At 41.8% G+C, this 24879-nt stretch overlaps 1 protein-coding gene across 3 annotated transcripts in view; it reads right to left on the bottom strand.

Annotated features, from left to right (window-relative positions):
* Nucleotides 1-1261: 1261 nt before the first annotated feature.
* The window catches only part of C1qtnf7 (C1q and TNF related 7), a 100612-nt gene continuing 76994 nt past the window's right edge, over nt 1262-24879 (bottom strand). For 2 of the 3 annotated variants that reach the window (XM_048784223.1, XM_015481792.2), the window contains exons 2-3: nt 10510-10755; nt 1262-4447 (exon numbers count right to left, since the gene is read on the bottom strand). In XM_048784223.1, the coding sequence (XP_048640180.1) occupies nt 3816-4447; nt 10510-10755 (878 nt within the window). In that variant the 3' untranslated portion in view covers nt 1262-3815. Of the gene's footprint in view, nt 4448-10509; nt 10756-18290; nt 18432-24879 lie in introns of those variants that run through there. The other variant, XM_048784224.1, reaches the window with a different exon arrangement.

The raw sequence follows: 24879 nt of genomic DNA, 5'->3' as shown, positions 1-24879 counted from the left end.
AACTCCAAGACTCACTTTTTCTCTTTTATCTCTGTCTTCATTTGTGGATGAATTCATTCTCAAGTGGTATTAGCTTTGTGATGTAAGATGCCAGCTGGAGGTTCAGAAGCTGAAGTCCAATGGAAAAAAGAGATTCTCTCCAAAGAAGTTCCAGCAAAGTCCCACTGGCTTTCATTGAGTCACCTGGACCAATTATTTTGGTGAGGGAATGCTATTCTTCGATTGATCAGGCCAAGAAGCTCATAGACTAAGCATATGAAGGAGGATATTCCTTCAGAAGGAAGTTGGGTATAGATGGCAGGAAAAGAATATGGAATGCGTGCCTGCTAGAAACACCCAGAAGTGTAAGACACATTTTATATTTAGAGTTTGGGAGGACCATTGCTGGTTTTTATGCTGTGGAGTGATGTGACTGTATTTCCATTTTAGAAGAATATATTAAACTAGGCGTGGGGGATGAGTTGGAGGGTTGTGGCTGGAGGTAAGGGGTTGGTTGCAAAGGTTTCTACTAACCAAGGGAAGCGATGATGAACATATGGATGAGACTTGGCATCCAGAATGAAAGTTTCAGTGACTCAGAAGTATACATTTAGGGTCTAGAACCGTAAGAATTTGGTGCTGAACAAAATTCAGTGGGGAGGGAAAAGAAGACATCTAGAATGCATTTAGGCTTGTGGCCTTGGATAGTGATGCCATTTAAGCAAAGTGGAGCTACAGAAGGAGAGAGGGGACATTATAGGACAAAAAATAGCTAATATCTAAAATTTATTTATGTTCATCATCTTTTTTCCCAGAGTGTTACAGAAAAGGTATATTCAGAGTTCATGACATCTATTTTTCACCATAAGCAACATTATTCGCAGTGATGAGTGACCCGGGTACATCCTTGTGCAGAATGTGAGCTAGGAACCTGGTGCCCAGGTACCTGCACGTTTTTGACTCACACTGTGGTCTTCGCCTTGCCCCTCTGCCTTTTCATTTGTTTTGCTCTTTTCTTTTATCCTGAATGTTTTCTGTCTGTATTTTACTTTTCTAAGATGCTGTAAGTCTTTCTAGAACAAGATAGTATGTATTCAATTCATAATGCCTTATTAATATTCAATACAAGTTAGCCCTTACAAAGAATGATTGGAATGAAACTTAGATTTTTCTTAAAAAAAAAAAAACACGCTTCCATTTTCCTTACACAAATATCCATAAATGTGGAGAAATTGTACCTGCTTGTTTTTTTTTTTTAAGAAACAAAAGACACTGGCATTTATTTGCTTAAGATTTTATTCTTTCAATACCAAAACTGGCTTTCCTTTCCCATGTCAGCTCTCTGATCCCCATCACCACCCCACCAGATATCTCAAGATAAAGTTTATCTCAGGGCCTAAGACGAATAAGAGAAACTTTGTTTAAAATGCTACTCAAATGAAATAAAAGCATTTACAAGATAAGTAAACAATGTCCCAAAATAAATGCATTTATAGATCATGCTCAGAAAAAAATTTACACAACAATCTTGTGGGTCATGACTGTCTGCATGACATCTCCATTTCCACTTTCTCCAGAAAATTCTGTTGTCCTGAAATGGCCTAAATTTTCTATTTCTAAGATTAGATAGATTCGGCTGTTTGTGCTCTATATCCGGGAATCTGGCTTTAGCTGTAATGCGTAGGCAGATGATCATCTCACACCACTTTGGCTCTCTCTTCTTGGTCTAACCCTCATTGCTCTTGGACAACTGGGCCCATTGCCTGACTCAGGAGAGCAACAAGGGGACAGAGTATGGAGGCAAGGGAGGTCTGAAAAACAGGAGAGTCAAGCATTGCGCCCAGATACAACCCATCAGTCATTACAAGTTTCACCCCTGATAATGGCAGCTCTCAGTTCTGGAGCATGCAGACCTTCACCCTCTCGTGAAGTCCCCACCCCTCAGGCTGCCCTTTGGGGCTCTTACAAATATGGTCCATCAATATCTGTCCTGGGTCTCTGCTCTCACTTGCTGCTTTGTCTGCATTGCTATTCCTGCCTGTGTGTCCTTCCTCTCACTTGGGTCACTCCAAGTCCTGTCATCACCTAAGGCCCAGTGGGCAGAGATTTCCTTGGTCTTCTCTATCACCTCACAGTTTGGAAGCAAACATTTGGTCCTCTTTTACAGCAATTTGTCTCTACCCCAAGCCCGACACTTAGCATATTTTAGTTTGTTCTTTTCCAGAATTGTAGGTAAGTTTATGTATACATTGTTGTATCCTTAGAAATTTGATGGCAGGGGCTGTGCCATTTTCATCTTGGTGTTCCTCTGTCTTCACAAAGGAGGTGACATGATACACACATTTGTAGGCACTAAAAAACTTATTAAATTAACAAGCAAAGAGGGGAATAAATAGAAGGAGCATTAGAAGATACTGAAAGAAAAGCCTAAGGGAATATGATTACTATAAACCAAGGGAGTGGGAGATGAGACAGAGCCACAGACTAACTGACAGATTGCAGTTCAAAGGGCAATAAGAAGTGGGACCTGGGGGCTTGGAGGAGACAGCTATTTATCTGTTTGATCTCTCTCCTGCCTCCTCCTGTTCATTCTCTGATTGGCTCACTTGTGGATCAGCTAGCACTCATGGATCAGTGGACACATGCTTTGCCTCCTTGGAATTCAGGATTTAGGAAATCCACAAGAAATCACATGCTAGAGTGATATAAAGCAGTGGCCTTATTTGTGAGAATGCTATCAGGTTAGAAGTTTGATTTAGGAGACCATCATGTTGAAAGGTTTGGGAGAATGACCTACTGGCTGTTTCTCTCCATTTCCATCTTCATTTCCATTACCCCTCCCTGGCCTCTATTTCCTCTCTAGGATTTTCACTCCTTCCCAGTTGAAAATACCATGTTTTGAGGGAACAGGGAGTAAGTGGTGCTGACTTCCTCATTTTCTCTGCATCCATTTCACCCACTTAAATACACCTTGGCATGCCTACTCTCTTCCCACATGTAAAACCTCTTCTGGTCCCCAATCCCAGGAAAAGCAGTCTTGTGTAGCTCTAGCATTGAACCCATCTATTTTCCACGGTGCCCACAACAGAGTTGTGACAAGTGTGCTCCCTGCACTCTATCTAGCCTCTATGAAGGTCAGGCTGTATTCCACCTGACTTGGCGCCATGGTGTCTGGTCCACACACAGGGGCTCACCAAGGAGCTGTTGTGTGAATGTACACCAACACAAAGAACTAAACAATAAAACAAAAGAAATTTATCACTTTAGTTTGCTTGAAAATGCTCAGCGTCTCTTACCTTTGTTGTATGACCTATTATAGCTTTTGAGAACTCTCAAACCCTGTCTGGGATGTTATGTTTCTCTTAAATAACAGACAAAACTGTAATTTTATGAATATTTAATGGGACAATATCATCCAGCTGACTTTATCGCAATGGGCATTTAATAAAAGTTTTGTCAATATTGTCTTTAATTTGTTTAAATATTTATGAACATTACTTTTTTTTTTTTTTTTGGTGATGCTGGGGACTGAACCCAGGGCCTTGTGCATGCAAGGCAAGCACTCTACCAACTGAGCTATATCCCCAGCCCCATAGACATGACTTTCAAGAGAATCCATATCTGGAGTTATTGTGGACAGCTCGTGTTGGTGTGGTTTTAGGTGCGTGGTGGTTTATCTTGTTTTGATAAATTCCTCCAGAACTGTCTGCAGATGCTCTGGAATCTGAGTAGGAGTTTTTTGGAACTCTTTCCTGCTCCTTCCACCTTCCAGTAACCCAGATGAGATTGAAGCATCAGCTGTGGTGACCTGGAAACTTTCAGGTCTGCAGTCGGGGTCACAGTTCGTCATCTTCTGATATGGAATCCAGGTAATCCGTGTCAACGTACAGGAGAAATCCAGAGAATAAGCTGTCTGCCCAGCCTGGGTCTGAGAAGAGGCCATTCTGGTCTGTGAAGAAGATCTCCAGCCAGACTTCATCTTCTGGCTGCAGGTAGATGACGGTGGACCCTGAAGCCACGTCATGGTTCCCTGTGTTGGCATCGAAGGTCTTTATCCGGAATTGCCCATTGTGCACCAGCCCGATTGCCAGGTGCTTATTGGCCAAAGTGATATCATAAGAAAAGTAGTAGATTCCTGGGAAAGCGCAGATGAACTTTCCTGTCGCAGGGTTGTAGTGCTCACCCTCATTGAAGAGCACCTTGTTAAATATAATAGGTATTCTTTCTTCAGGGTAGCTGGTGGTGATGCCAACAGAAAAGGCGGATTTGAGCACGAGGCTGCCACATCTGCACACTCCAGGGAGCCCTGGGTCCCCTTGGTCTCCTCGGTCTCCCTTTGGTCCAGGAGGCCCAACTGGACCTACTTCTCCTTTCTCTCCCTCTGGTCCCATGGGTCCTTTCTTCCCAGTCTCTCCTTGGTCCCCTTTTTCGCCAGCAAGACCCAGGGGTCCCGTCTTACCTCTCAGACCTTCAAAGAGAGTTTATAGTTGAATTAATACTTCTTCTAAAGAGTCATGAACAGCATTATCTACATGGTCCCAGCACACCAACTTTGTCTTTTCAGTCAACCTTTTAGTTAGTTAGCATTACTAACTAAAAAAATCCTCTAAAAAAATCACTGATACACTGAAAATGAAAACAGAAAATTTTCATCAGAATTTCAAGTCTGTTTTCCTGAGTATGTTACACATCATTTAAGACCTGTCTAATTTAAAAATAATTAACTACTATTTTGATGATGATGGATGACCTGTCATTCAATTATTCCAATCCAGGTACTGGTCACTGTCTGAAGAGTTCAGTGAGCACAATGATATTATTCTCCAGAGTAGACTCATAGGGACAAATAATTCTTATAATCTATTTAGTCTCATGCCCCATTCTATTTCAGTTAGTTTTTTAACAAAATAACGAATGCTAAATTTGCTTATGTTTATGAACCGTTTATTATGTGTCAAGAATAGCATTAAGAGTTTTATTTGCTGTATTATCTCATTTAAATATCACACAACTCTATGAACTAAGAATTATTAATACTTTAATTTCAGATGAGAAAGCTGAGCCATGGAAAAGTTATTTTGTTCAAGAGATAGAGCTAATGAGTGATAGAGCTGTGATCAGAATGGCATGCATCCTGCCTGACTCTGGAGACTGAGTATCCCCCAGGGGCAGTGGCTAGAGTATGAGCTGGTATGTAGTGTTAATATGATACAATAACCAGAAAACTATGACTGCCGCCACCTCGCATTAGTTCCTTTGTGGAGAGAAAACTGATGCCTGCAGCTGTGACGAAACTTGCTTCTGTGGCAAGGCCAGGGCTAGAGTCCAAGCCTTAATAACCTGATGATGTTGCCCGGTCCTCAGAATGCTTCTTCCCTTTAGGGTGCTACTCAAGAATCCTAATTCTGTTTGGCTCTGCTCCTATATGGCTGTTTTCTCTTAGGGAAACCCATTAATTTAACTGGGAAGGAGATAATAACTGTGAAAAAGTTTTCAACAAATTTGAAGTTACCGTGCAAGATTATTTTCTCTATGTCCAAATTGCTGTATCTACAGATCAGCTACAGATTAAGTGCAGAGACATGGTGATCATGGTTTAAATAAGCAAAATACACTTAATTTTAAAGCTGTAAAGACTTGATATTATAAAAAAGATGTTATTCAATTTGTTATGGTTTAGATATGAAGTGTCCCCAAAAAGCTCACATGTGAGACAATTCAAGAAGGCTCAGAGGTGAAATGATCAGAGTATGAAAGGCTTAAACTAATCAGTGGATTAATCCATTGATGGATTAATTGGGCAGTAACTCTAGGCAAGTATAGTTACTGGGTGTGACTGGATTAACAGGCCACTGAGGCCATGCCTTTGGGGTTTATGTTTGGTCCTGGTCAGCAGATCTCTCTCTGCTTTCTGCCTGTCAGGTTCTGAGCGGCTTTCCCCCACCACGCCTGTCCACCATGAAGCCCAGAGCTATGAAGTTGGCTATCTATGAAGTGAATCCCTAAAACCATGAGCCAAAATAAACTTTTTCTCTTCTACGTTGTTCTTGTTAGGTCTTTTGATTAGTGCACTGCAAAAGCAGACTAAAACACAATTGTATGGCCAAATCCATTTTATAAATAGTTCTCATATCATGATATTTTCCCCAAATTTCCAAAATATCCAAATTATCAGATATCTGCAATGTACTTTTGTAGTCAGAGAAAATATATTGTTGACATATAGTTTTACTTTTAACTGTGATTCTGTTCTCAAGAACTTTTATGAATGTAAATCTTTTTATCTTTTTAAAATTTTATTTTATTTATTGGTTTGTTTTATTTTTATGTGGTGCTAAGGATTGAACCCAGTACCTCACACATGCTAGGCAGTGTTCTACAACTGAGCTGCAGCCCCAACCCTTTTTTTTTTTTATCTTGGTACTGCTTTGACATCATTTATTTGGATATTGTACGTACATCAATGTGTGAATTCTGATTTGTTTTTCAAACAAATTAAGGCAAAGTTGACAAAGAAGCATTCTGGGTAATGCAAATTGGAGAAGAATTAAAGCTTTGCCTTTAATATATCAACTATTGTGATTTAATAATTTTGAAAAAAGTGGCTATTGGCAATTTATGCTGCACAGGGTGCAAACAGTGAACATGACCTTTACTTGGTGGGTAGGACCAGCGTTCTTCCTCATCCAGTCCTGTCTCCAGCTGAAGATGGTTTTTCTTGTTAAGTTGAAACTCTAGTCCCAGCCAGAGCACTCTGATATTTATTTCTTTGAACAAGGTCAGAATAGTCTGATCTTTCTATGTTTGATTTTTTTTTTTGGTAGAGATGGAACATGAACATGATTTTATTGTTAAATTTACTTTAGAATCAAATAACTCCTAAATTGCTATTTTATCTTCAACAGGAGTTTAACTTTTTCTGTCTTCATCATTGATTTTTTTTATGTATTAGTAAAAATTATTTTGGTCTCAATAACAATTTTAACCATAAGATTTCGTTATGAACTCAAATCCCCCTGCTTCTATGATTTTGGGTACATCACTCTCGATTTCAAATGCTGCATTCGTTAAAAAAAAAAAAAAAGCAGATCTAAATCTACTTCAAACTTAGTGAGCAAAGGAGTCAATAGCGACTCAACAGATCTGGGATAAAACCCACTTTAGCCATGGATTAGTTAGATGCGTTTGCTCTCTGGCTCCATTTTCCTAGTAGTTGAAGTGAAGGTTTGGACTGGATTGCTTAAGTCTCATCCTCTTGAAAATTCAATGAGGCCAAATCATAAAGACTGGGATGTCATTTCACAATGCTGCACATGAAAAGATCTTCACCATCTCCATGCCTGGATGTCCCATAATAATATTGAGTTAATGTGCTGAGCTGTTGGGGTGATGACCTTCATGGACTAATTATAATAATTTATAGTAATTCTTTTTTTGTGCATGAAGAATTTGTCCATGTGCTGGAGGTCTACACACTAAGAGCAGAAAGAAGGGCTGAATCTTTCTCCCTCTTCCTATTTAATCAGATATATGCTCAGATAAAGAGAATTATGGAGTAAGGGTTAGTCTATGCTTAGGTTCTGAAGCTTGGACAAAAGCAATTTCTTCTTATTTCTCCATGAAATGTACTTACCTTGATTTCCTCTTCAGGGCCATTTTATCCATCCATCCATCCATCATCCATGGATTTATGCATGTATGCACACATCCATCTAAAACATTCAATATTGGTTGACCATCCACTATCTGCCAGTCATTGTGACAGGGGTTGGGTGTGACATTGGCACAAAAATCACCTGCCCCATTCTCAAATTCGCTGTTATTATCTTGAAATCTTTAAATATGGGTCACAGATAAGCTAAATGATACCTTAAACCCATACAGTAAACTAGAATGAGGAATCTGTTTCATGAGTTAGTTCTAGGGCTATTTGAAAATATATTTTTTATGGATTTGCATTCAAATTAAATGAAATGTGAATATGTTACAGTAATTATTGCTATAGACCAGAGAGAGAGACAGCTACTTTTTTTACAGATAATTTATGATTTAGTATAATCAGTTCTGTGTTTCTAATTTAGGGTAGAGAAGTTGGACAACAACAACAACATAATACCCTGGTTCCACCTGGACTTGGTTGGGGTGGATGTGGTGGGTGTTCACTAAGAGTGACCAATGAGAAGAGACTTGTGGTGTCATTAAAGGAGAACCAGGGAGCAGAAACCCCCTATGCCAGCTTCAGCTACATTAATCCTCAAAGCCCAAGGCTGTGCTCCCATAGTTTCTACGGGGAATGCTTCTCTCTCTTGCCTTTCCTTTTGGAAGTGTTATATAGCCTTATGTATATATTGGGTTTAAATAATCCCAGGCTGGGAGAGTCACTTTACTTTTGAATATTAATTTTTTAATTTATAGCATTCTTTTCATTGCTCATTATCATCATTGCAAATTATAATAGTGGACATCAAATACTAGATTTAGAGTTCTAGATGAGTAGTAAGTTCTTAATGAAAGGTCATTATTTAGACACAGTGTAATTATGTGTTCATATATTGGCCTCCCCTACACACATGTCTGCTTCTCAGGACATGGACAATGTATTATTCATGATTTTGTTCCCAGTGTCCTCAAACAGGTGCAATTTTGCACTATCCACCTCCTACCCAAGGGGACAGTTGGTGGTGTCTGCAGATATTCTGGTTGTTGTAGTTGAGAGGCATTCAGGTGATACTGCCCAAAGGCCTACAGTGCACAGGAGAGCCACCCGCACAAATAAACACTGATCCCCAAATGTCATTAATGCAGAGGCTGAGAAATACTGTCTGGAAAAATATTGTATACTAACAGGTGCATAAAAAATTTCTGAGTGAATTACTCATGGGGACATGGAAGAATAGATGGACTGATGCACTTGGGTAGACAGCTAGCCTCACAGAAGGTTGAACTTGTAGCAATTATGAACATTTAATTTAATTTGAAATAACATTAGAACTACCTCATGAAACAGATTAAGCATTTTTAGCTTATTATATGGCTTTGGATAGTCACAGTTTCTCTAGTCTCATATTTGCAGATCAAAATGTAATAAATAATAACAGTTAACATTTACTCTGTTTGACCCACATGGCAGTTATTCTGTGGAGTGTTTTGATTGCTTCATTGTCCTAAACTTCACAGTTACTATTACCAATTCACAAATGAGGAAACTGAGGCTCCAAGAGTTTATTTGCCTAAGGGTATTAAGTCATTGAAGGAGCCAAGATTTGAGTCTAAGTCCTTCTGGCTCCAGGGCTTAATGGTTTAGCTGCTACATGGTTAGTCGGAGACAGAGTACACCAAAAGGGTTACTAACACGAAACTGCAATCCTGTTGTTACTGCAGGATTTCAAGGACACTCATAATCTCGGCTCAGTGATAACTTAGATTCATGCATTTCCTATGGAAGCCTTTGAAAAATTCTACTTGAGCCTTGACATTCAAAGTTCTTTATTTGATTTTGAACCTTTACTAAAGTTTTTTGTCTAATACTGAACCACTCTCATAGGTTTGACAGTATTGATTTGCCAAGTATTTTTTTGCATGGGAAATTCAGAAATGAATTATTAGCCAATAACTGGAATATACATTATGGTTCTATTTCATAGAACTCCAGTAAATCAGATGCGGTGATTAGATAGAGGCATATATCTTAAATCCATTGACTTTTTCCTTCCTCTTTTTGGTCCTGACTTCTACACTCAGAAACTTATTTTCAAAGATTGATTCTGAATCCTTTGGAGTTAACAGAGTCTCTGCAGAATTTCAATTTGGTTGACTTGGAAGGACTGAAGAGTCTGGCAAGTTTCCCGGACCAACTTATTTGATGGGGGGAAAAAAGTGAAAATTACCGGAGGACTAGGGGACAATTGTGTTGCTGCAAAGTGCTACAAGAAATCTATGCTTTAACTGCTACAGGACAGGTGGGAAAGCGATGAGCTATGAAAGGCTACTGCCTTTTTATCTGTGAGAAATAAAATCCAGAAGCCCTTTTGGTATCTCCATCAGTGCTCAGCAAGATGGCACCTGTGTGTCTGGCTCTGATTTCTGCCTCTGCTTAGTTTGTGCATCTCCCCTCCTGTCCATCTGTCTGTCTATCCATCCATGACCTGTGCATCCAGACATCATCTGGAGCTGGAATAGCCAGGTGGGTCCAGGTATCGGGTGTCTGAGTCCATCCCACGAGCAGTGCCTGTCCATCTCCCCTGTTCCACTCAGCCTTGGTGTGGCTCAGTTTCCTCACATGCACGATGTGATAATGTCTACCTGAAACAGTCGTCATTACCACAAAGCAAGGATGCAGGTGAAGAGTTGAGGGCAGCACCTGAAGCATGATAAGAGCTCAGTGCATTGTTAGGACTAATGAAATTGAAGTAGAGAGGGGACTTTAGGAGCAATTCCCATGAGACGAAGCAACAGAGAAGATGTGTGTGTGTGGGGGGGTAAAGTGGGTGAGGGGAGTGGAGTGTGTGACATAGCTTCACCGTCCGTTACCTGCTGTGCCCTTTTCACCTTTCTCTCCTTTCCGGCCGTCTCTACCATCTCTTCCTGGAAGGCCGATGCGACCGTGGGGCCCCGGGGATCCATTGGCTCCAGGGGGGCCTGGTGGTCCAGGCAAGCCAGGAATGCTGCAGATGTATCTTGGGGAGTAGCTGTCTCCTTTGACCTGATTGCCCCGAGGTTGTCCACTTGCACAGATGGCAAAACTTGTGACATAGAGCAAGACAAACATCTTTGGCTCTGGAAGAGAAAAACACACATCAGTGACCCCTCCCAGGAGGTGGTTTGGCGTGGCTGACTGTGCTGGAGCAGGGGAACTGGCACTGACAGCTCTCAACTTTTCACACGTGTGTTCCCTCATAGTTCCATTGAAAATGACATTAGATGATGTGGAGTCTCAGTGTCCCACACAGGGGTTGGTGTAGACAAAGGCTGGATTAAAAGGTTTTCCCAAAAGACATTACTGCATTGCATTTATTCTACAGAGTCAGTGATAGACTTTGAAAAATGATGCTTTCATTTTGCAAAAGAAAAGCATTTTTAAAAAATGGAAAATTAGAGATGCAAATGAATAAGCTAAATATCGGCACTATTCTCATCACTCAGAGATAATTACCCTTTACTCTCCAATATATACATGCTTCCAGTATTTTTTGTCTGTGCCATGGAGAAAAGCAATAGGGTATCATTCCTATAATTCTTCAACCTTCTTTACTTTACATATGAACATCTTCTTACGTCAAAAGTTATTCACAGCATTAGCCAGGTGCAGTGGCACATGCCTGCAATCCCAAGGCTTGGGAGGCAGAGGCAGGCGGATCACAAGTTCAAAGCCAGCCTCAGCAAAAGTGAGGCACTAAGCAACTCAGTGAGACCCTGTCTCTAAATAAAATACAGAATAGGTCTGGGGACATGGCTCAGTGGTCGAGTGCCCCTGAGTTCAATTCTTGGTACTTCCCCAGCCCCCCATGAAAAGTTACTCATAACATTAAAAAATATTGCTTTTGTCTCTACTACTTTATATATATGTACAGATGTACATATATACCCCCACATATATACACATAGGCATGTATACATGTATGTGTGTGTATATATATATATATATATATATATACACACACACACACACCCACACACACATGTATGCAATTCCCCATTATAGACATTTGTTTCCAGTGTTCTGCTAATGTAAACAGCACATCAGACATGTTCTAACTAATCTTTGCATATATCCATGATAATTTTTTTGTAAGTTTTTTTTTTGTAAAAATTTTTTTGTAAAAGCAGGAGCAAGGAAGAGGCATTTGCAGGAAAACCATGTTTTTCACTTGATAATCATGCCTAATGCCAATTAGTGTTAATTGGAGTACTGTGCATGTCCTGAGGGGAGTCTCAAACTGTAATTTAGAATCTGCAGGATATAATGTCTTGGTGTCCTATTAAGCAGTTAGCACTGGGGGTCAATTAAAGAGCTATGTGAAATTAGACCACGCACGCGCCACATGCTCTGAGTGAAGCGGGCGCAGGTCTCTTTGGCTCTAGTCTGGTAGGACGTGGGTTTCCCTCCACAAGGCCTGAGAACGGAGCACTTATTAGCATGGACCCTGGCACACAGGCTGAGGGTTGGGGAGGGGCGGTGCAGGCTGTGGAGACCTGAAGTTTTAGGCCAAATGATCCTCAGGATAAGCAGTTTCTTGAGAGGTGGTTCTGGTTTTGTGTAAATGGGGAGTATGTGGATGGTTGAACATGATATTTTTTGTACTTCTGATTATACAAAAGAATGGGTTTCCTAGTGGCATACTTGTACAGGCAGATAACATGTACTATGATCCTATCCATCCCCTCACTGATGGGGGGTTTTCTATTTTCCCTTCACCCTCCTCTTGATCCCCTTCCTGTTCTCTGATGGTCTCTCTGGACTTGGGTTTTAGCAGGAAATCTGTACAGTGCTTGATCTGGACTATACTCTCCCAAAGGAAATAATCATAAACCTGGGATAAGCAATTACATAGTTTCTTTTTTCTTTTTTTGTACCAGATGTTGAACCCAGGGATGCTTAACCACTGAGCCATATCCTTAGCCCTTTTTATTTTTTGAGACAGGGTGTCCCTAAGTTGCTTAAGGCCTTGCAAAGTTGCTGAGGCTGGCTTTGAATTTGTGATCCTCCTGCCTCAGTCTCCCAAGCTGCTGGAATTACAGGTGTGTGCCACCGTGCCCAGCTTGTTATTTTTAGACAGCCACCTCAGAGAATTTAACCATATACACAATACCACTTTTTTGGTACTTGGGGGTAATTGCAATATCCAAAGGCTAGACTCAGAAATTTGCCAGAGCATAGGAATGACAAACTGAGGAAAACACAGTATGCTCCTGAGATTTTTAATTAAGACTTATTCCTAGAAATCTTATTACTGAAAAGCCGAAGTCACTTATCCAAATAGAGACTCCATATTCTTGACCAAATCTCAGTGTTATCAGCCTTCTTTCTTCCCTCCCAAATTAGAGAGAATGTCTTTGCCATGTTCTGTCTGCTAGGCTTGACATACCACACTGTCTTAATCTGATTTTTTGCTACTATAATGAAATACCCAAGATTGGGTACTTACAAAGAAAAGAGGTTTATTTAACCCATAGTTATGGAGGCTGGATGTCCAAAATGCATAGTGCCGGTTCTGGCGAGGACCCTCTCAGCTGCATCACTTCAAGAAAAGATGGTATCGTGGTGGGAATGCAAGTGAAAGGGAGAGATCAGTTGGCAAGACAGGAAGCCAGAGTAACAGGGAGTGGCCTGTCTTGTGACTGTGCATTGAGCCCCTCCCCTTAAAAGTCCCACCACCATTCAGGACATAGCTTCCAACACACGGACCCTGGAGGCATACACCTAAACCATATCCACATCATGGCAAGCACTATCCTATGGCTCAAATGGTTTTAAGGTTGTTTCTGACAGCCCCAGGGTTCTGATAAAGACACCAGCACTTCCAAGCAAGCTGCAGATGAAGGAAAATTGTGAGAACGTTCTAGACACAATCCTTGCTGCAGTCAAAATCAGATGCATCGACTAAGTTGCCTGGTCCTCTCTCTTGTAAACAACTGATAATGGGGAGGCTCTGAGAAGGAATGTGAAGGTGGAGAACATCTGAGGTCACCTGGAACAGAAGGTATAGGCTATAGGCCAGAAAGTGGTTTGAAGAAAGACTGGGAATGATCTGGAGGAAGGTGCCCCGGGCAGTGATAGAGAATACAACAAGGCCAACAGTTGTGGAGTGCGGGGGCGGGGTATCTGGAAGAAAATCTCAGTAACATCTAGTTGATGATGGACAGAGGAAGCAGAAACCTAAAAGATGTGCTTGCAGGAAAGAATATTGACCATCACCAATAGCCAGGCAACAGGTGCTCAAAGAGGGATAAATAAGAGCAACTGAAATGAACCTTGCACCAATGGGTTGCTTTTCTTTGAGAAATGCCCTGGTAAACTGTCGGCACCAGTCTAAAGGCACTTCCCCATTAGGACGTTCTGAAAGGATCTCCCGATGATCATCCACTAACAATCCTTATCTGACGCAGAAGCACAATGTGTCGTGGGGCCTGACGGGCAACGATGGCCTGATGATGAGTGTCAGTCCATTCTTGGGACTCCATTCACGCAGAAGGAAAAGGGGTGCGGGTCATGATGGAAAGCCACAGTGGCCTCTCCCGCGATGGCTGTCCACTTCACTTAGGAGCCAACAGCTTCGTGTCCCTGTACCACGGTGGGTGAGGCCCCCTAACTCCCCTGATTTCTACTCTGCTCACTCTCCAGTTCCAGTCACAGTGGATAACCTGGGGTTCCCAAGGACACGGGTGCCTCTGCCTCAGGCCTTCACATGTTTCTTCCCTCTGTGAAAAGCCCTTTTCACCAAGATGTCCATACACGGCTCCCTCCCTCCCCTCCTTCTGCAAGTCTTGCTCAAATGCCACCTTTTCATGGAGCCCAATGGTTTGCACCTTATTCACGATGCAATCTGCCCCCCACCCCAGCCTCCCTCTTTCTGCTCTATTTTTCTGTCTCCATTGTGCTCACCATCGAGGACTCCTGTCTTTATTTACACTGCACATTCTGTCTGAGGGAATGGAAGCTCCCCGAGGGCAGAGCTCTCTGTCTTAGTCATTAATATGTCTACCCGCCTAGAACAGTGCTTAGTACAATAAACCCCAGCCGGAGGAAGTGAAGACTTTTTGTGGGGATGGTGTGAGTTTTGTTGAATAAAAAGTAGTGAGGAATTACGGAGTATGAAATATTATAAGAGAAAGAGAGAAAAGAAGATTTCCAGAAGGCTTTCTGGGGTCTATGTGTCCCTTTCACAGTATTTGAGGAATAAAGGACTTGAGTTGTTTTGCCTTTAAGTCTATGGTGTTTAAAAATATACAAAAAGCTCTTTTTTTGTATTTATAACATAGGCACTCTAAAATTCAAAAGAAAAAGGGTATGAAATGACAAGTAAATCTCTTCTTATTTTTCTGTCTTCTCAACAGTTTCCTCCCTGAAGGTGGTGACTGTTGTCAGTTTCTTGTGTCTTCTCCTTCCCCGTGTTGGCATCCTCTGTACCATGTTCTGCACTTGGCCTTTTTTCTGAGCTTCTTTATAGGTATGCAGAATCATCCCTTGATGTCCATGGGGGATTGAGTCCATGACTGTCCAGCCCCCATGTATACCACAGTACAAGATGTTCAAGTCTCTGATATAAAATGTTGGCATATTTATCTATGACCTATGCACATCCTCCTGTGTACTTAAGTGGTCTCTGGATTACCTATAATACTTAACACAATGTAAATATTATGTGAGTAGTTGTTACTGTATTGCCTAGAGAATAATAAGAAAAAAGTCTATATGGGTTCAGTACACAGTTTTCTAAAATATTTCTGATCTGTGATTAATTGAATCCATAGATGTGGAAATTGTGGATGTGCAAGGCCAACTGTGTGTATCTGTACTGGGGTTGACAGAGCTACCTTAGTCCCTGTTATTTAGGTGTCCATAGAATATCCATCATATGTTATATTTAAGTAGTTGATGGACAGGTAGAATATTTGCATTCTTCTGTTATTCTAAACAACAGTGCACTGAATATTTATATTTATCTATCTGTACATGGTTCGTGACACACAGCAAAAATTTTTCCCCAGTTTGTCTTTTCACTTTTTTCATGTAATTAAAAAAACCATTTTTATTGTAAAAACATTTTTTGAAGTCAAATTTATTGTGTTTAGAAAGCTTCCCCCACTCTAAGGTACTGAAAGAGGCTTTCTCTTTCTCTAGGGCTGGGGGTACAACTCCTATTGCAGAGCACTTGCCTAGCATGTATGAAGCCCCGGGTTCAGTCCCCAGTACTGCAGAAAAAAAGCAAAATATGCTTTTCTTTCAATGCTCATCTCATTTAAAAAAATTTTTTTAGTTGTTTGTGGACCTTTATTCTATTTATTTGTATGTGGTGCTGAGAATTAGACCTAGTGCCTCACACGTGCTAGGTGAGCACTCTTTCACTGAGCTACAACCCCAGCCTTCTTGTTTCATTTTGTCACCTTCAAAAAATTTTATTTGTTAGAATTTTTTGATTAAAAACTCAGAGGTAGGGATCCAGGTTTATGTTTCCAACACCTTGTCTGGAACAATCCATCCTTCATGGAACGTCCACTGCTCTGCAGTCAACTTGATTATTTTGGCTGGAAAGGAACCATGTGTGTCACAGCTTTATAAGCATTATAATAACTTTAACAGCTTTACAGAGAGATAATTTGCACAACGTAAAATTAACTGACATATACGATCAATGCACACCATAATCCAACTTTAGAATATTTTCAAAATCCGCAGAAGAAAGCTATACCCATGAGCAATCACTTCTCATACAGTAAGCTTTAAAGCGTTCAATTGAATTATGCTAATTTATGCAGAATATGTGCTACATAGTTAAAGTACAATATTTCCACTTTCATGCTCCTTTGGAGTTAGAAAATCGAAGTTCTGGAAATAATGCTAATCTAGAACAGATCTGTCCTGGCAGCTAATTGTAAATGACTCTCTGTCCGATTTTTCTGTAGGGATAATAAAGTAACAAGTTTTTAAAACTTTAAAACACATATTTGAAACACACATACATGTATACATACCAGAGCTTTCATGTTAATGGGTGTTCTGAATTTTTAAGACAGGGATATAGCATATCATGTTTTGTAAACTTTTGTAAGTAATAGAATCTTTTGTTCTGCTAAACTAGCCATGAAAAACTCTTGAAGAAAAAAATACTGATTAAATCAATGCAAAAATTGAACTCCCAGAAAGTGTGTTCAGAGATTGGAATCCCTTTATAAATAGCCCATGACTTTTTTCTTCTAAAAATAAAAGATGCTGTTTATGGGAATGTAAAATGGTGCTACTTTGGTGAAAAACAGTGCAGTGAATCCCCAACAAAATTAAGTATAGGATTACCAAATGTCCAGAATTTCTCTTCTGGATATGTATGTATACATATATCCAAAAGAAGTAAAAGCAAGGACTCAAACAGATATTTGCACACCCACATCCACGACAGCACTCTTCACAATAGCCCAAAGGTAGGAGCAACCCAGTGTCCACTGATTGACACAGCATGATGTATTCACAGAATGGAATATTATTCAGCCTTACAAAGGAAGGGAATTTCAATACATGCAACAACATGGATGGACCTGGAGACATCGCGCTATGTGAAATAAGCTATGCGAAATGACCAACACCACAGGATTCTTCTCACATGATGATCCCAGGCCAGCCACATTCACAGAGACAAACATTTACAATGCTCTGTGGTCCTATCTAAGGTCATAAAATGGCACAGCCAGGATTTGAACTCAGTTCTTTTGTCTCCAAACATGAACTTTCTTCTCCATCATGTGAAGGAGACTATAACAGATTACTGCAAGACAAAGGTCCGGACTTGATTATGAATTCAAGCTGAAATGTGCTTTGCGTGGAAGTCAGAGGAAGAGGTAGGCCACCGAGGAGGGCCGAAACAGGATGTCTCCTTGGCCTCTGACCCAGAGATTTCACGAGATCAGGCCTGGCCTTCTCTGCCTGCCTGACAGGAGCATGAGCTGGGGACGATGCTGGGAACCTCGGCTGTTTATGCCTCCTTTCCTTCTGTATAGCGACCCCTCAGCTTCTTTGGGGCTGCAAGTTTCCTCGCAGAACTGCCTTTCCCCTTTGAATGAGCTCCCTCCTCCTCCTGGCACTACTCGGGTCCCCCAGGGCCACACAATTGCCTTTGCGTTATGACCATTTCCTGCTCATTTTCCCAGCAAAATGTAAGCTCCGTATCACTGACAGATAAGACTGAGCAAGGCCCACAGGAGAGGCTCCACAGGGCTGGATGAAGAACATACACATCCGTCAGCCTTTCTCATCAACAGTTCATGATTTATCAAGTTTTGGCTATCTCCTGATAAGTGCTCTGACGGCACAGCAGTAAAACACTCTGACACCTGCAAACAGTTGATGGTCTGCAGAGCAAGGCTAAGATCATCCCATCCTCCCAGAGACATTCGGGGGCAGGTTGGACAGGCAACCAAGGTCTAGAGACCACCGTCTGTGGTCATGAAGCGAGCCGCTGACCAGAGATCTGGACCCAGAACTTCAGCTTCCTGGATTCTCCTTACAAAACCACCTGTTTAATGAACTAAAAAGCTATCACTATGAAAAAGGCCATTGTACCCACATTCACCAAAATCCTATAAAAGAATAAACACCATACCGTGCTCTTGGCTGGTGAGCGGCTGCAGGGTGCTCAGAACACTGAGACCGAGGATCTTTCATGGGAGCTCGGTGAAAAGCTTGCTTTGGTACCAGACAGAATAACAGGTCCAAGTTCTCAAAGATTTCCAAATAGTTGTGCTAAAAATAACCTTCCCGCTTAGTCCCAAAGAGCCAAAGGCCCTGGAAGTCATTCATCCAGCCAGGCTCAACTGAAGGACCAGTTAAAATTATGGTTTTATTTGGGACAAACCCTGAGTTCCTGCTCCCCATGACTGGTAAGTTTGCAGGCTTCCTTCTCCATCTCTGGGTGTAGTGGCCTCTTTTTCAGATCTGTTTACTTCATTTTTCCCTTTTCATTTGTTTTCCGTTGAGTGGATGGTTCAGGAAAAGAATTACTCACCGCCTGGAAATTATTTTTTTAACTTAGAGAAAAAGAAGTCATTTCCTATTCGAGAGTGTTCGAGGGGGAATCTTTAGATTCTGGACATAGGATGGGGTTTCATGGAATAACAGGGAGCACTGTCCCTAATCTTGATAAATGTGGCAGGAAAATGGCCCTTCAATTCTATGTGCTGCAGAAAGAAAGAGGGTTGAGCGCGGCATGATGTTTTCTTTGTTCTTTGCTGAATGGAGACAATGATTGAGTATTTTTAGATGACTAATATGTCTTTGTTCCTACCGAGAATTGATCATAACAACTCAAAAGGCAAAATGATTCTCCAAAGCCTAAGACTAGTCATCTTTGGTGCAATCAATTTCTTTGTTTCCTTCTGATATGTATTTCTTATATTGCCTTGGCAACGGCAATTTATAATTCATGATGTCATTTAAGGAAATTAAGTGGCTGAAAAAAGCCTCATTTTTATCTTGCTTTCTCACTCATTCTTCTCCAGCAGTGAGATCTCCAAAGGAAAGAAATGTTCAGAGTAAGGGAAGTGAACACTGATCACAAATTTGAACAAGAATTTTAATGGGCTCTCTGTTCCGATCAGCTTTATCCTGCCCTAGGTATTCACCCTCCAATCTAGAGGAAATGGTCTTTTTGAATTTATTGGCTCTCAGAATCTGAATGCCATCATGGCAGGTAAAACAGTATCTTGAGCATAAGAGCCAGTCATATATGCATTTTTTTCTAAATTAGAATCTTCATCTTGCAGAGTCCCTGGTTGGTTAGTCTCATCCTCAAAATAAAATGGTGACCCTTACTTATTCTGAGCCTCCTAATAGTGCTTAAATTTCTCTAACAAAAGTTCTGGTGACAAATGTCAGCTACAGACAAGCTTGATCTCAGATGGCCCAGCTTATTTATTTATTTGTTCATAATTGATGACTTTAATGGGCTTTCCTCATTTTATCTCTAGGATAGCACAACATCTGTCCAGGACCCCAGATGATTATTGACCAACAGAAGGCAGATGTGCCCAATCTTGCTACCTTTGCTTGGCTAAGTGTTGATGCAACTGATGGGTTCGCATTTGCTTTTATGTGTTATTCACAACATCCACAATTTCCCCCTCATGTTGCTTACCACATTTTAAAGTTATTTTTGTTAACATGTATGAATTGTGCATACCAGCGGGGTTTGTTGTGACTCTTGATACCACACACGCTGACCAAATCCGATTTTCCTTTTTCACCTTCCCCTGCCCCACCCTTCCCAGCATCCTTACTCACTATTCTACATACATGTCAACACACTTCTGGTGATAAGATTTCTTGTGTTGTTAAAGTATCGCAGTATTTTGTTCTGCAGTACTTGATATTTTCCTTGAGATGAAAATTATTTTTCAGCTTAGCTAACCTAATATAATGTATGTCTTCCCAAATGGACTTTTCTTTCCAGAGAGAATGAACCTCTGGACTGGTTCATTCAGAGCATTTGGCTGTGGGTTGAACTTGTCAGTGTTCACGTCACTCGGTTATTATCACACTCACTCTAGAAGTGGAGGTGAGAAGCGTGGATAGGGCAGCATGTCCAGAAACATGGGCTTGGGGTCAGACTCTGTTCTCACCTGCCACTGGCCCCGAAGTCAAGGTCTCATTTTCTCTTTCTTGAGAAGGTTTTCCTTTTGAGTTTGGGATCTAAGTTTGGTGGACCCGACTTAGATTCTTAGATTATAGTTTTCCTATAACTTTACTGACTTTTCAACTGAATCTAGTTTAAGTCATTTTGATGCAGTCAACATTCCCAGAGCATCTAACAAGTGTGCAGTGAAACCAGCAAGAGAGAGAGAGAGAGAGAGAGAGAGAGAGAGAGAGAGAGAGAAGAGAGAGAAGAGGGGGGAGATTTTGCAATGTCTTTGGTATAAATACTACACTATGGTCACTTTCAAGTTTCCAGCCTCAAGTTACCAGCCTGACATCTAATGAATGCAAAGATGGGAAGCTATGTGCAGAACTGGCCCTTGCTAACTGGTCTTAGTTGGGCCAGTAAATTACTGATCTCTCTCTCTCTCTCACTCTCTCTCTCTCTCTCTCTCTCACACACACACACACACAGGCCACTTTGAAAAGCACGATATTATTTTATAAAGATGATTCTAGCTCATCTATAATAAGCACATACAATGTGCCTAGATGTCACAACCATTACTTTCTTTAATCCTCACCACGACCTGTGGAGGTGTGTGATTTTCTACCCTCCTTTCACGGATGAGTACTTCAGGCGTCCAAGCGGGTTCTATATTTATCTCCTCCCTAGGGTGTTGGTGACTTTCCAACAGCAACTTCCTGCATGGAGACAGCCTGCCACCAGTTGGGCTGCCACTCTCTCCCCCTCAGGAGGTTCATTGGGTTCTCTTAGGAATCGAAGCTCTTCTTTCTAGTCTCAGAGCCTCGCCTGTATCTTCTCCTGGGCTTCAAGTCCTTGCTGAGCATGTGCACCCCACACCCCTTTCTCCATCTGTTTATATTTATCTTCCTTTTGTATCATTTCCTCCAGGAAGTGTCCTTGCTACTCTTGAGCAGGTACGAGGCTTCCCTTAAGTCCTCCTCAGTGTTATCTTGACCTCTCCTATGCACTCTGGCTCACTGGTTCTTAACTAGATCTACTGAATTTCCACACCAGTGGAGTAAGTCTAGGCATTTACATCTCTTAAAAGCCCAGTGGGTGATTCTGATGGGCATCCAGGCTTTGGGGGAATCTGTGTCCCATCTACTCTGTTTTTTTTTTTTTTTTTTTTTTTTTAAGAGCGAGAGCGAGAGCAAGAGAGAGAGAGAGAGAATGTTTTAATATTTATTTTTCAGTTTTTGGTGGACACAACATCTTTATTTTATTTGTATGTGATGCTGAGGATTGAACCCAGCGGCTCGCGAATGCCAGGCGAGCGCGTTACCGCTTGAGCCACATCCCCAGCCCCCTACTCTGGTTTTAATGGTGTCCTGCTTGTTAGTCTTTCCCAACCAAGGAGTTTCATGGATATGAATCTAGTCTTCTTTGTCTGTCATTCTGTTATTTTATTCATTGCTTTATCATACATTGATTGGGTTGCTGCTAAATGCCAGAGGTTGAATGCTTGGTCTTAGAGCAAAGAGAGAGCCCTTGTAGAAATAAAATCTAGAGGGTAAGACAGGCATTCATCAAATAATCTCAGAGCCATGTTTGACAGGATATTAACTGGGAATTCCCATCATCTTGGAATTTCAATTGAGGAACCAAAGCAGAGAAAAATGAGCAATCAGTGCCACCCATCTGCTTAGAACTAGTGAAAAATCAGCTGCATTTGACATTGAACATTATCCACTTTTTTTTTTTTTTGGTACCAGGGATTGAACCTAGGGGTGCTTGATCACTGATCCACATCCCCAGCCCCTTTTTATTTTTTATTATTGACAGGATCTCGCTGAGTTGCTTAGGGTCTTGCTAAGTTGCTGAGCCTGGCTTTGAGCTCACGATCATCCTGCCTCAGCCTCCTGAGCTGCTGGGATTACAGGCATGTGCCACTGCACCTGGCGACCACCATCCATTTTTAAACCACATTAAAAAAAAAAAAAACAACTAGAAATTCAAAAAAGGATTAGCAGAGAGTTGTTGGCTGATGAAGGAGTGTTGAAGTGTTTCTCCTTTACTTCCCAAGTGACAAGGACTGCAAGGGAAGTCACTGAAAAGATTGGGGGTGCCTGCAAGAAGAGAACTGTTTATCTACCTTGCCTTGCAGTGTGGGACTAGCTGCACTGTGAAGCTGAGGGCCTTGAGAGCCTCTGGCTGTCGCAGGATCCAGCGCAATGTGATGGAGAAGTGCTGGGGTGCTTGAACCTACCCCCAACCTCTTCTGTGGTCTTGCCAACTCAAGCGTTGTGAAGGCAGAGGCGACTGGAGGAGAGAGCAGGGCAGGGGTAGCTGTCGGAGAGCCAAGTTTCCCAGGAGGCAGATGGTTCTGAGGAAGGAGGCTGGGAATGGTCCATCCAGATGGAGCCCCTTGAGCCAACAAGAAGTCCTCCCTGGGAGAGGAGGCCACTGAGTACGTCACTGAGCACAGAAGTTGCTTGTGGGGCCAACCAGGCTATCAATCAAACAGTCTGCCACTCACATCAGGGAAGTGTGCCACGTGGGGGCCACCTAGGAAGCCTCTGGTGCCCTGTGAAGAGGCACATCCTGAGAGAGCCAGCAGTTCAGTACCTGGGCAGCCAGGGGAGGACCATGCAGGTGGCATTTAGTGAGGAATCTGATCACTTTTTTCTAATTCTCCTGCGCTCTGATCTGAGTTGCCAAAGGTAGGAGTGGGAGGAGGGCAGGAGGCGAGGGGGGAGTGAAAGAGAAGCGCACATCCAGGCTGCAGCCACAGAGGGGAGCGGCTTTTGTATTAGATGTGCAATAGGAGTTTTGATTTAGATTTGTCTTTTTAATATCTGAAAATTGTCCTTGTAACTGAGAGTTACCAGAAAACTAAAGAATTTGCCTGAGATGTCTCGGAAGGGCAGGGCAGGGCAGGGCAGAGAGATCTAACAGAGTTTGACTAGGACAACTGATGGGAGAAAAATGAAACTGCTTTTTATTTATATCATTTGAAGTATGGAGAAGATCATTTGATCACTGGAGAATCTTTGAAGAGTGCTGTGAAGGAGAAGTGCAGGGCGTTACAGAGTGTTCAGCAGGGAAACCCAGTTGAACCTATAGCTAAGAGAACACTTGCTTAAAGAAATGACATCTGACCTAAAATATCAAACAGGAGTGGCATTGATCAGGCCAAGAAGCAGAAAGATGCCTCCAGGTTGAGAGAATGCCTGTGCAAAGGCCCTGAGGTGGAAGAGGAGGTGTGGAGTGGCGGCCTCTGGGAAGGAGCAAAGAACAAGAGCCTGGAGGGAAAGTGTGTCTGCACCCGGTCGGCTCTGCTGGACCCAGAAGGTTCTGGTCTTGACTTGGGGGTGGGGGTAAGAGCCCTTGAAGGACTGCGAGTGGGTTTTATGGTTTAGACTGTGCCTTTCCCTTAGTGCTGATTTATAATAATGAGGAAGGTATAAGCACAGGTAGTGCCTGCTGTCACCCTCCTGGCCTTCCAGGGTGACTTCAGCCAGCTAAACAGAATTGATTTGGCTTCTGAACCTGCTTTCATTGTAGGGAAACAGGCAGGTTCTCATGTGGAAAGGAGTTTGTCTAGTAAGAATGGGGCAGTGAACCCACTCACCGAATGTGCAAACGTCCCCATACTGTGTGCCAGGTGCCATCCTGAGTCCTGGTCTTGCAGCCTTGAGGAAGGAAGACAGGAGCCCTGTCTGAATCCAGACATTAAGGAAGGAAGGGCCTTTCAAGACCTCTGCCTGCTCTTCCCAGTTCACAGATGGTGAGAAGTGGCTTGCCTCATGTTGTATTTACCTGTTAAGCCAGAACTGGAACTCAGGTCCCTGCATGATGCCCAAGACTCTCTTCTCCATTCAGCACAACCTCCCATCCAACCTGATTCCTAGCTTCACACGTAGAAGACACTTCAGAGTTTCTAATATCCATAGACATCCATTATTGTGAATAATTGAGAATTAACGTCATCCCAGATCATAATACTTGATCCTTGTCCAAAATATCACTTTTCATATCTTAGAACACAAGAAACTTCAACAAATCACAGGAAATTTCAAACACAGAGAGAAACAGACATAAATAGATGAGTTCCCATGAGCCCAGTCTCCAGCTTCAGTGGTTTCCCAAGCACGACACTATTCCATTGACACCCTGAATATGTTAGTCCCATTGTCTCCTTACACTTGCATCTTGTATATTTTCAAGGAAATTCCAGACATTGTATCACTTAGCCCATAACTATTTCTATAAAAACTAGAAATTTTTGTCATCCTGGATAATAATAGAGTGATTGACACCATATAGCTTCCTTGGCCCTTGAGGTCTTTTTAAGCAAAGATGAAATGTTTGTGTTAGATACTCAATAGGAGTTTTGATTTAGATTTGTCTTTTTAATATCTGAAAATGAGTCACAATAGACCAATGAAATTGGTCTAAGTGAGAGTTACCAGAAAGCAAAAGAATTTGCCTGAGATGTCATGGAAGGGTAGGGCAGAGAGATCTAACAGAATTTGATTAGAACAATGGATGGCAGAAAACTGAAACTGCTTCTTATTTATATCATATGCAGGAT

The sequence above is a fragment of the Marmota marmota genome, unplaced genomic scaffold (genome assembly GCF_001458135.2).
Source record: "Marmota marmota marmota unplaced genomic scaffold, marMar, whole genome shotgun sequence".
Lineage (NCBI taxonomy): Eukaryota > Metazoa > Chordata > Mammalia > Rodentia > Sciuridae > Marmota > Marmota marmota.
This window is presented reverse-complemented; position numbering and strand designations above follow the sequence as displayed.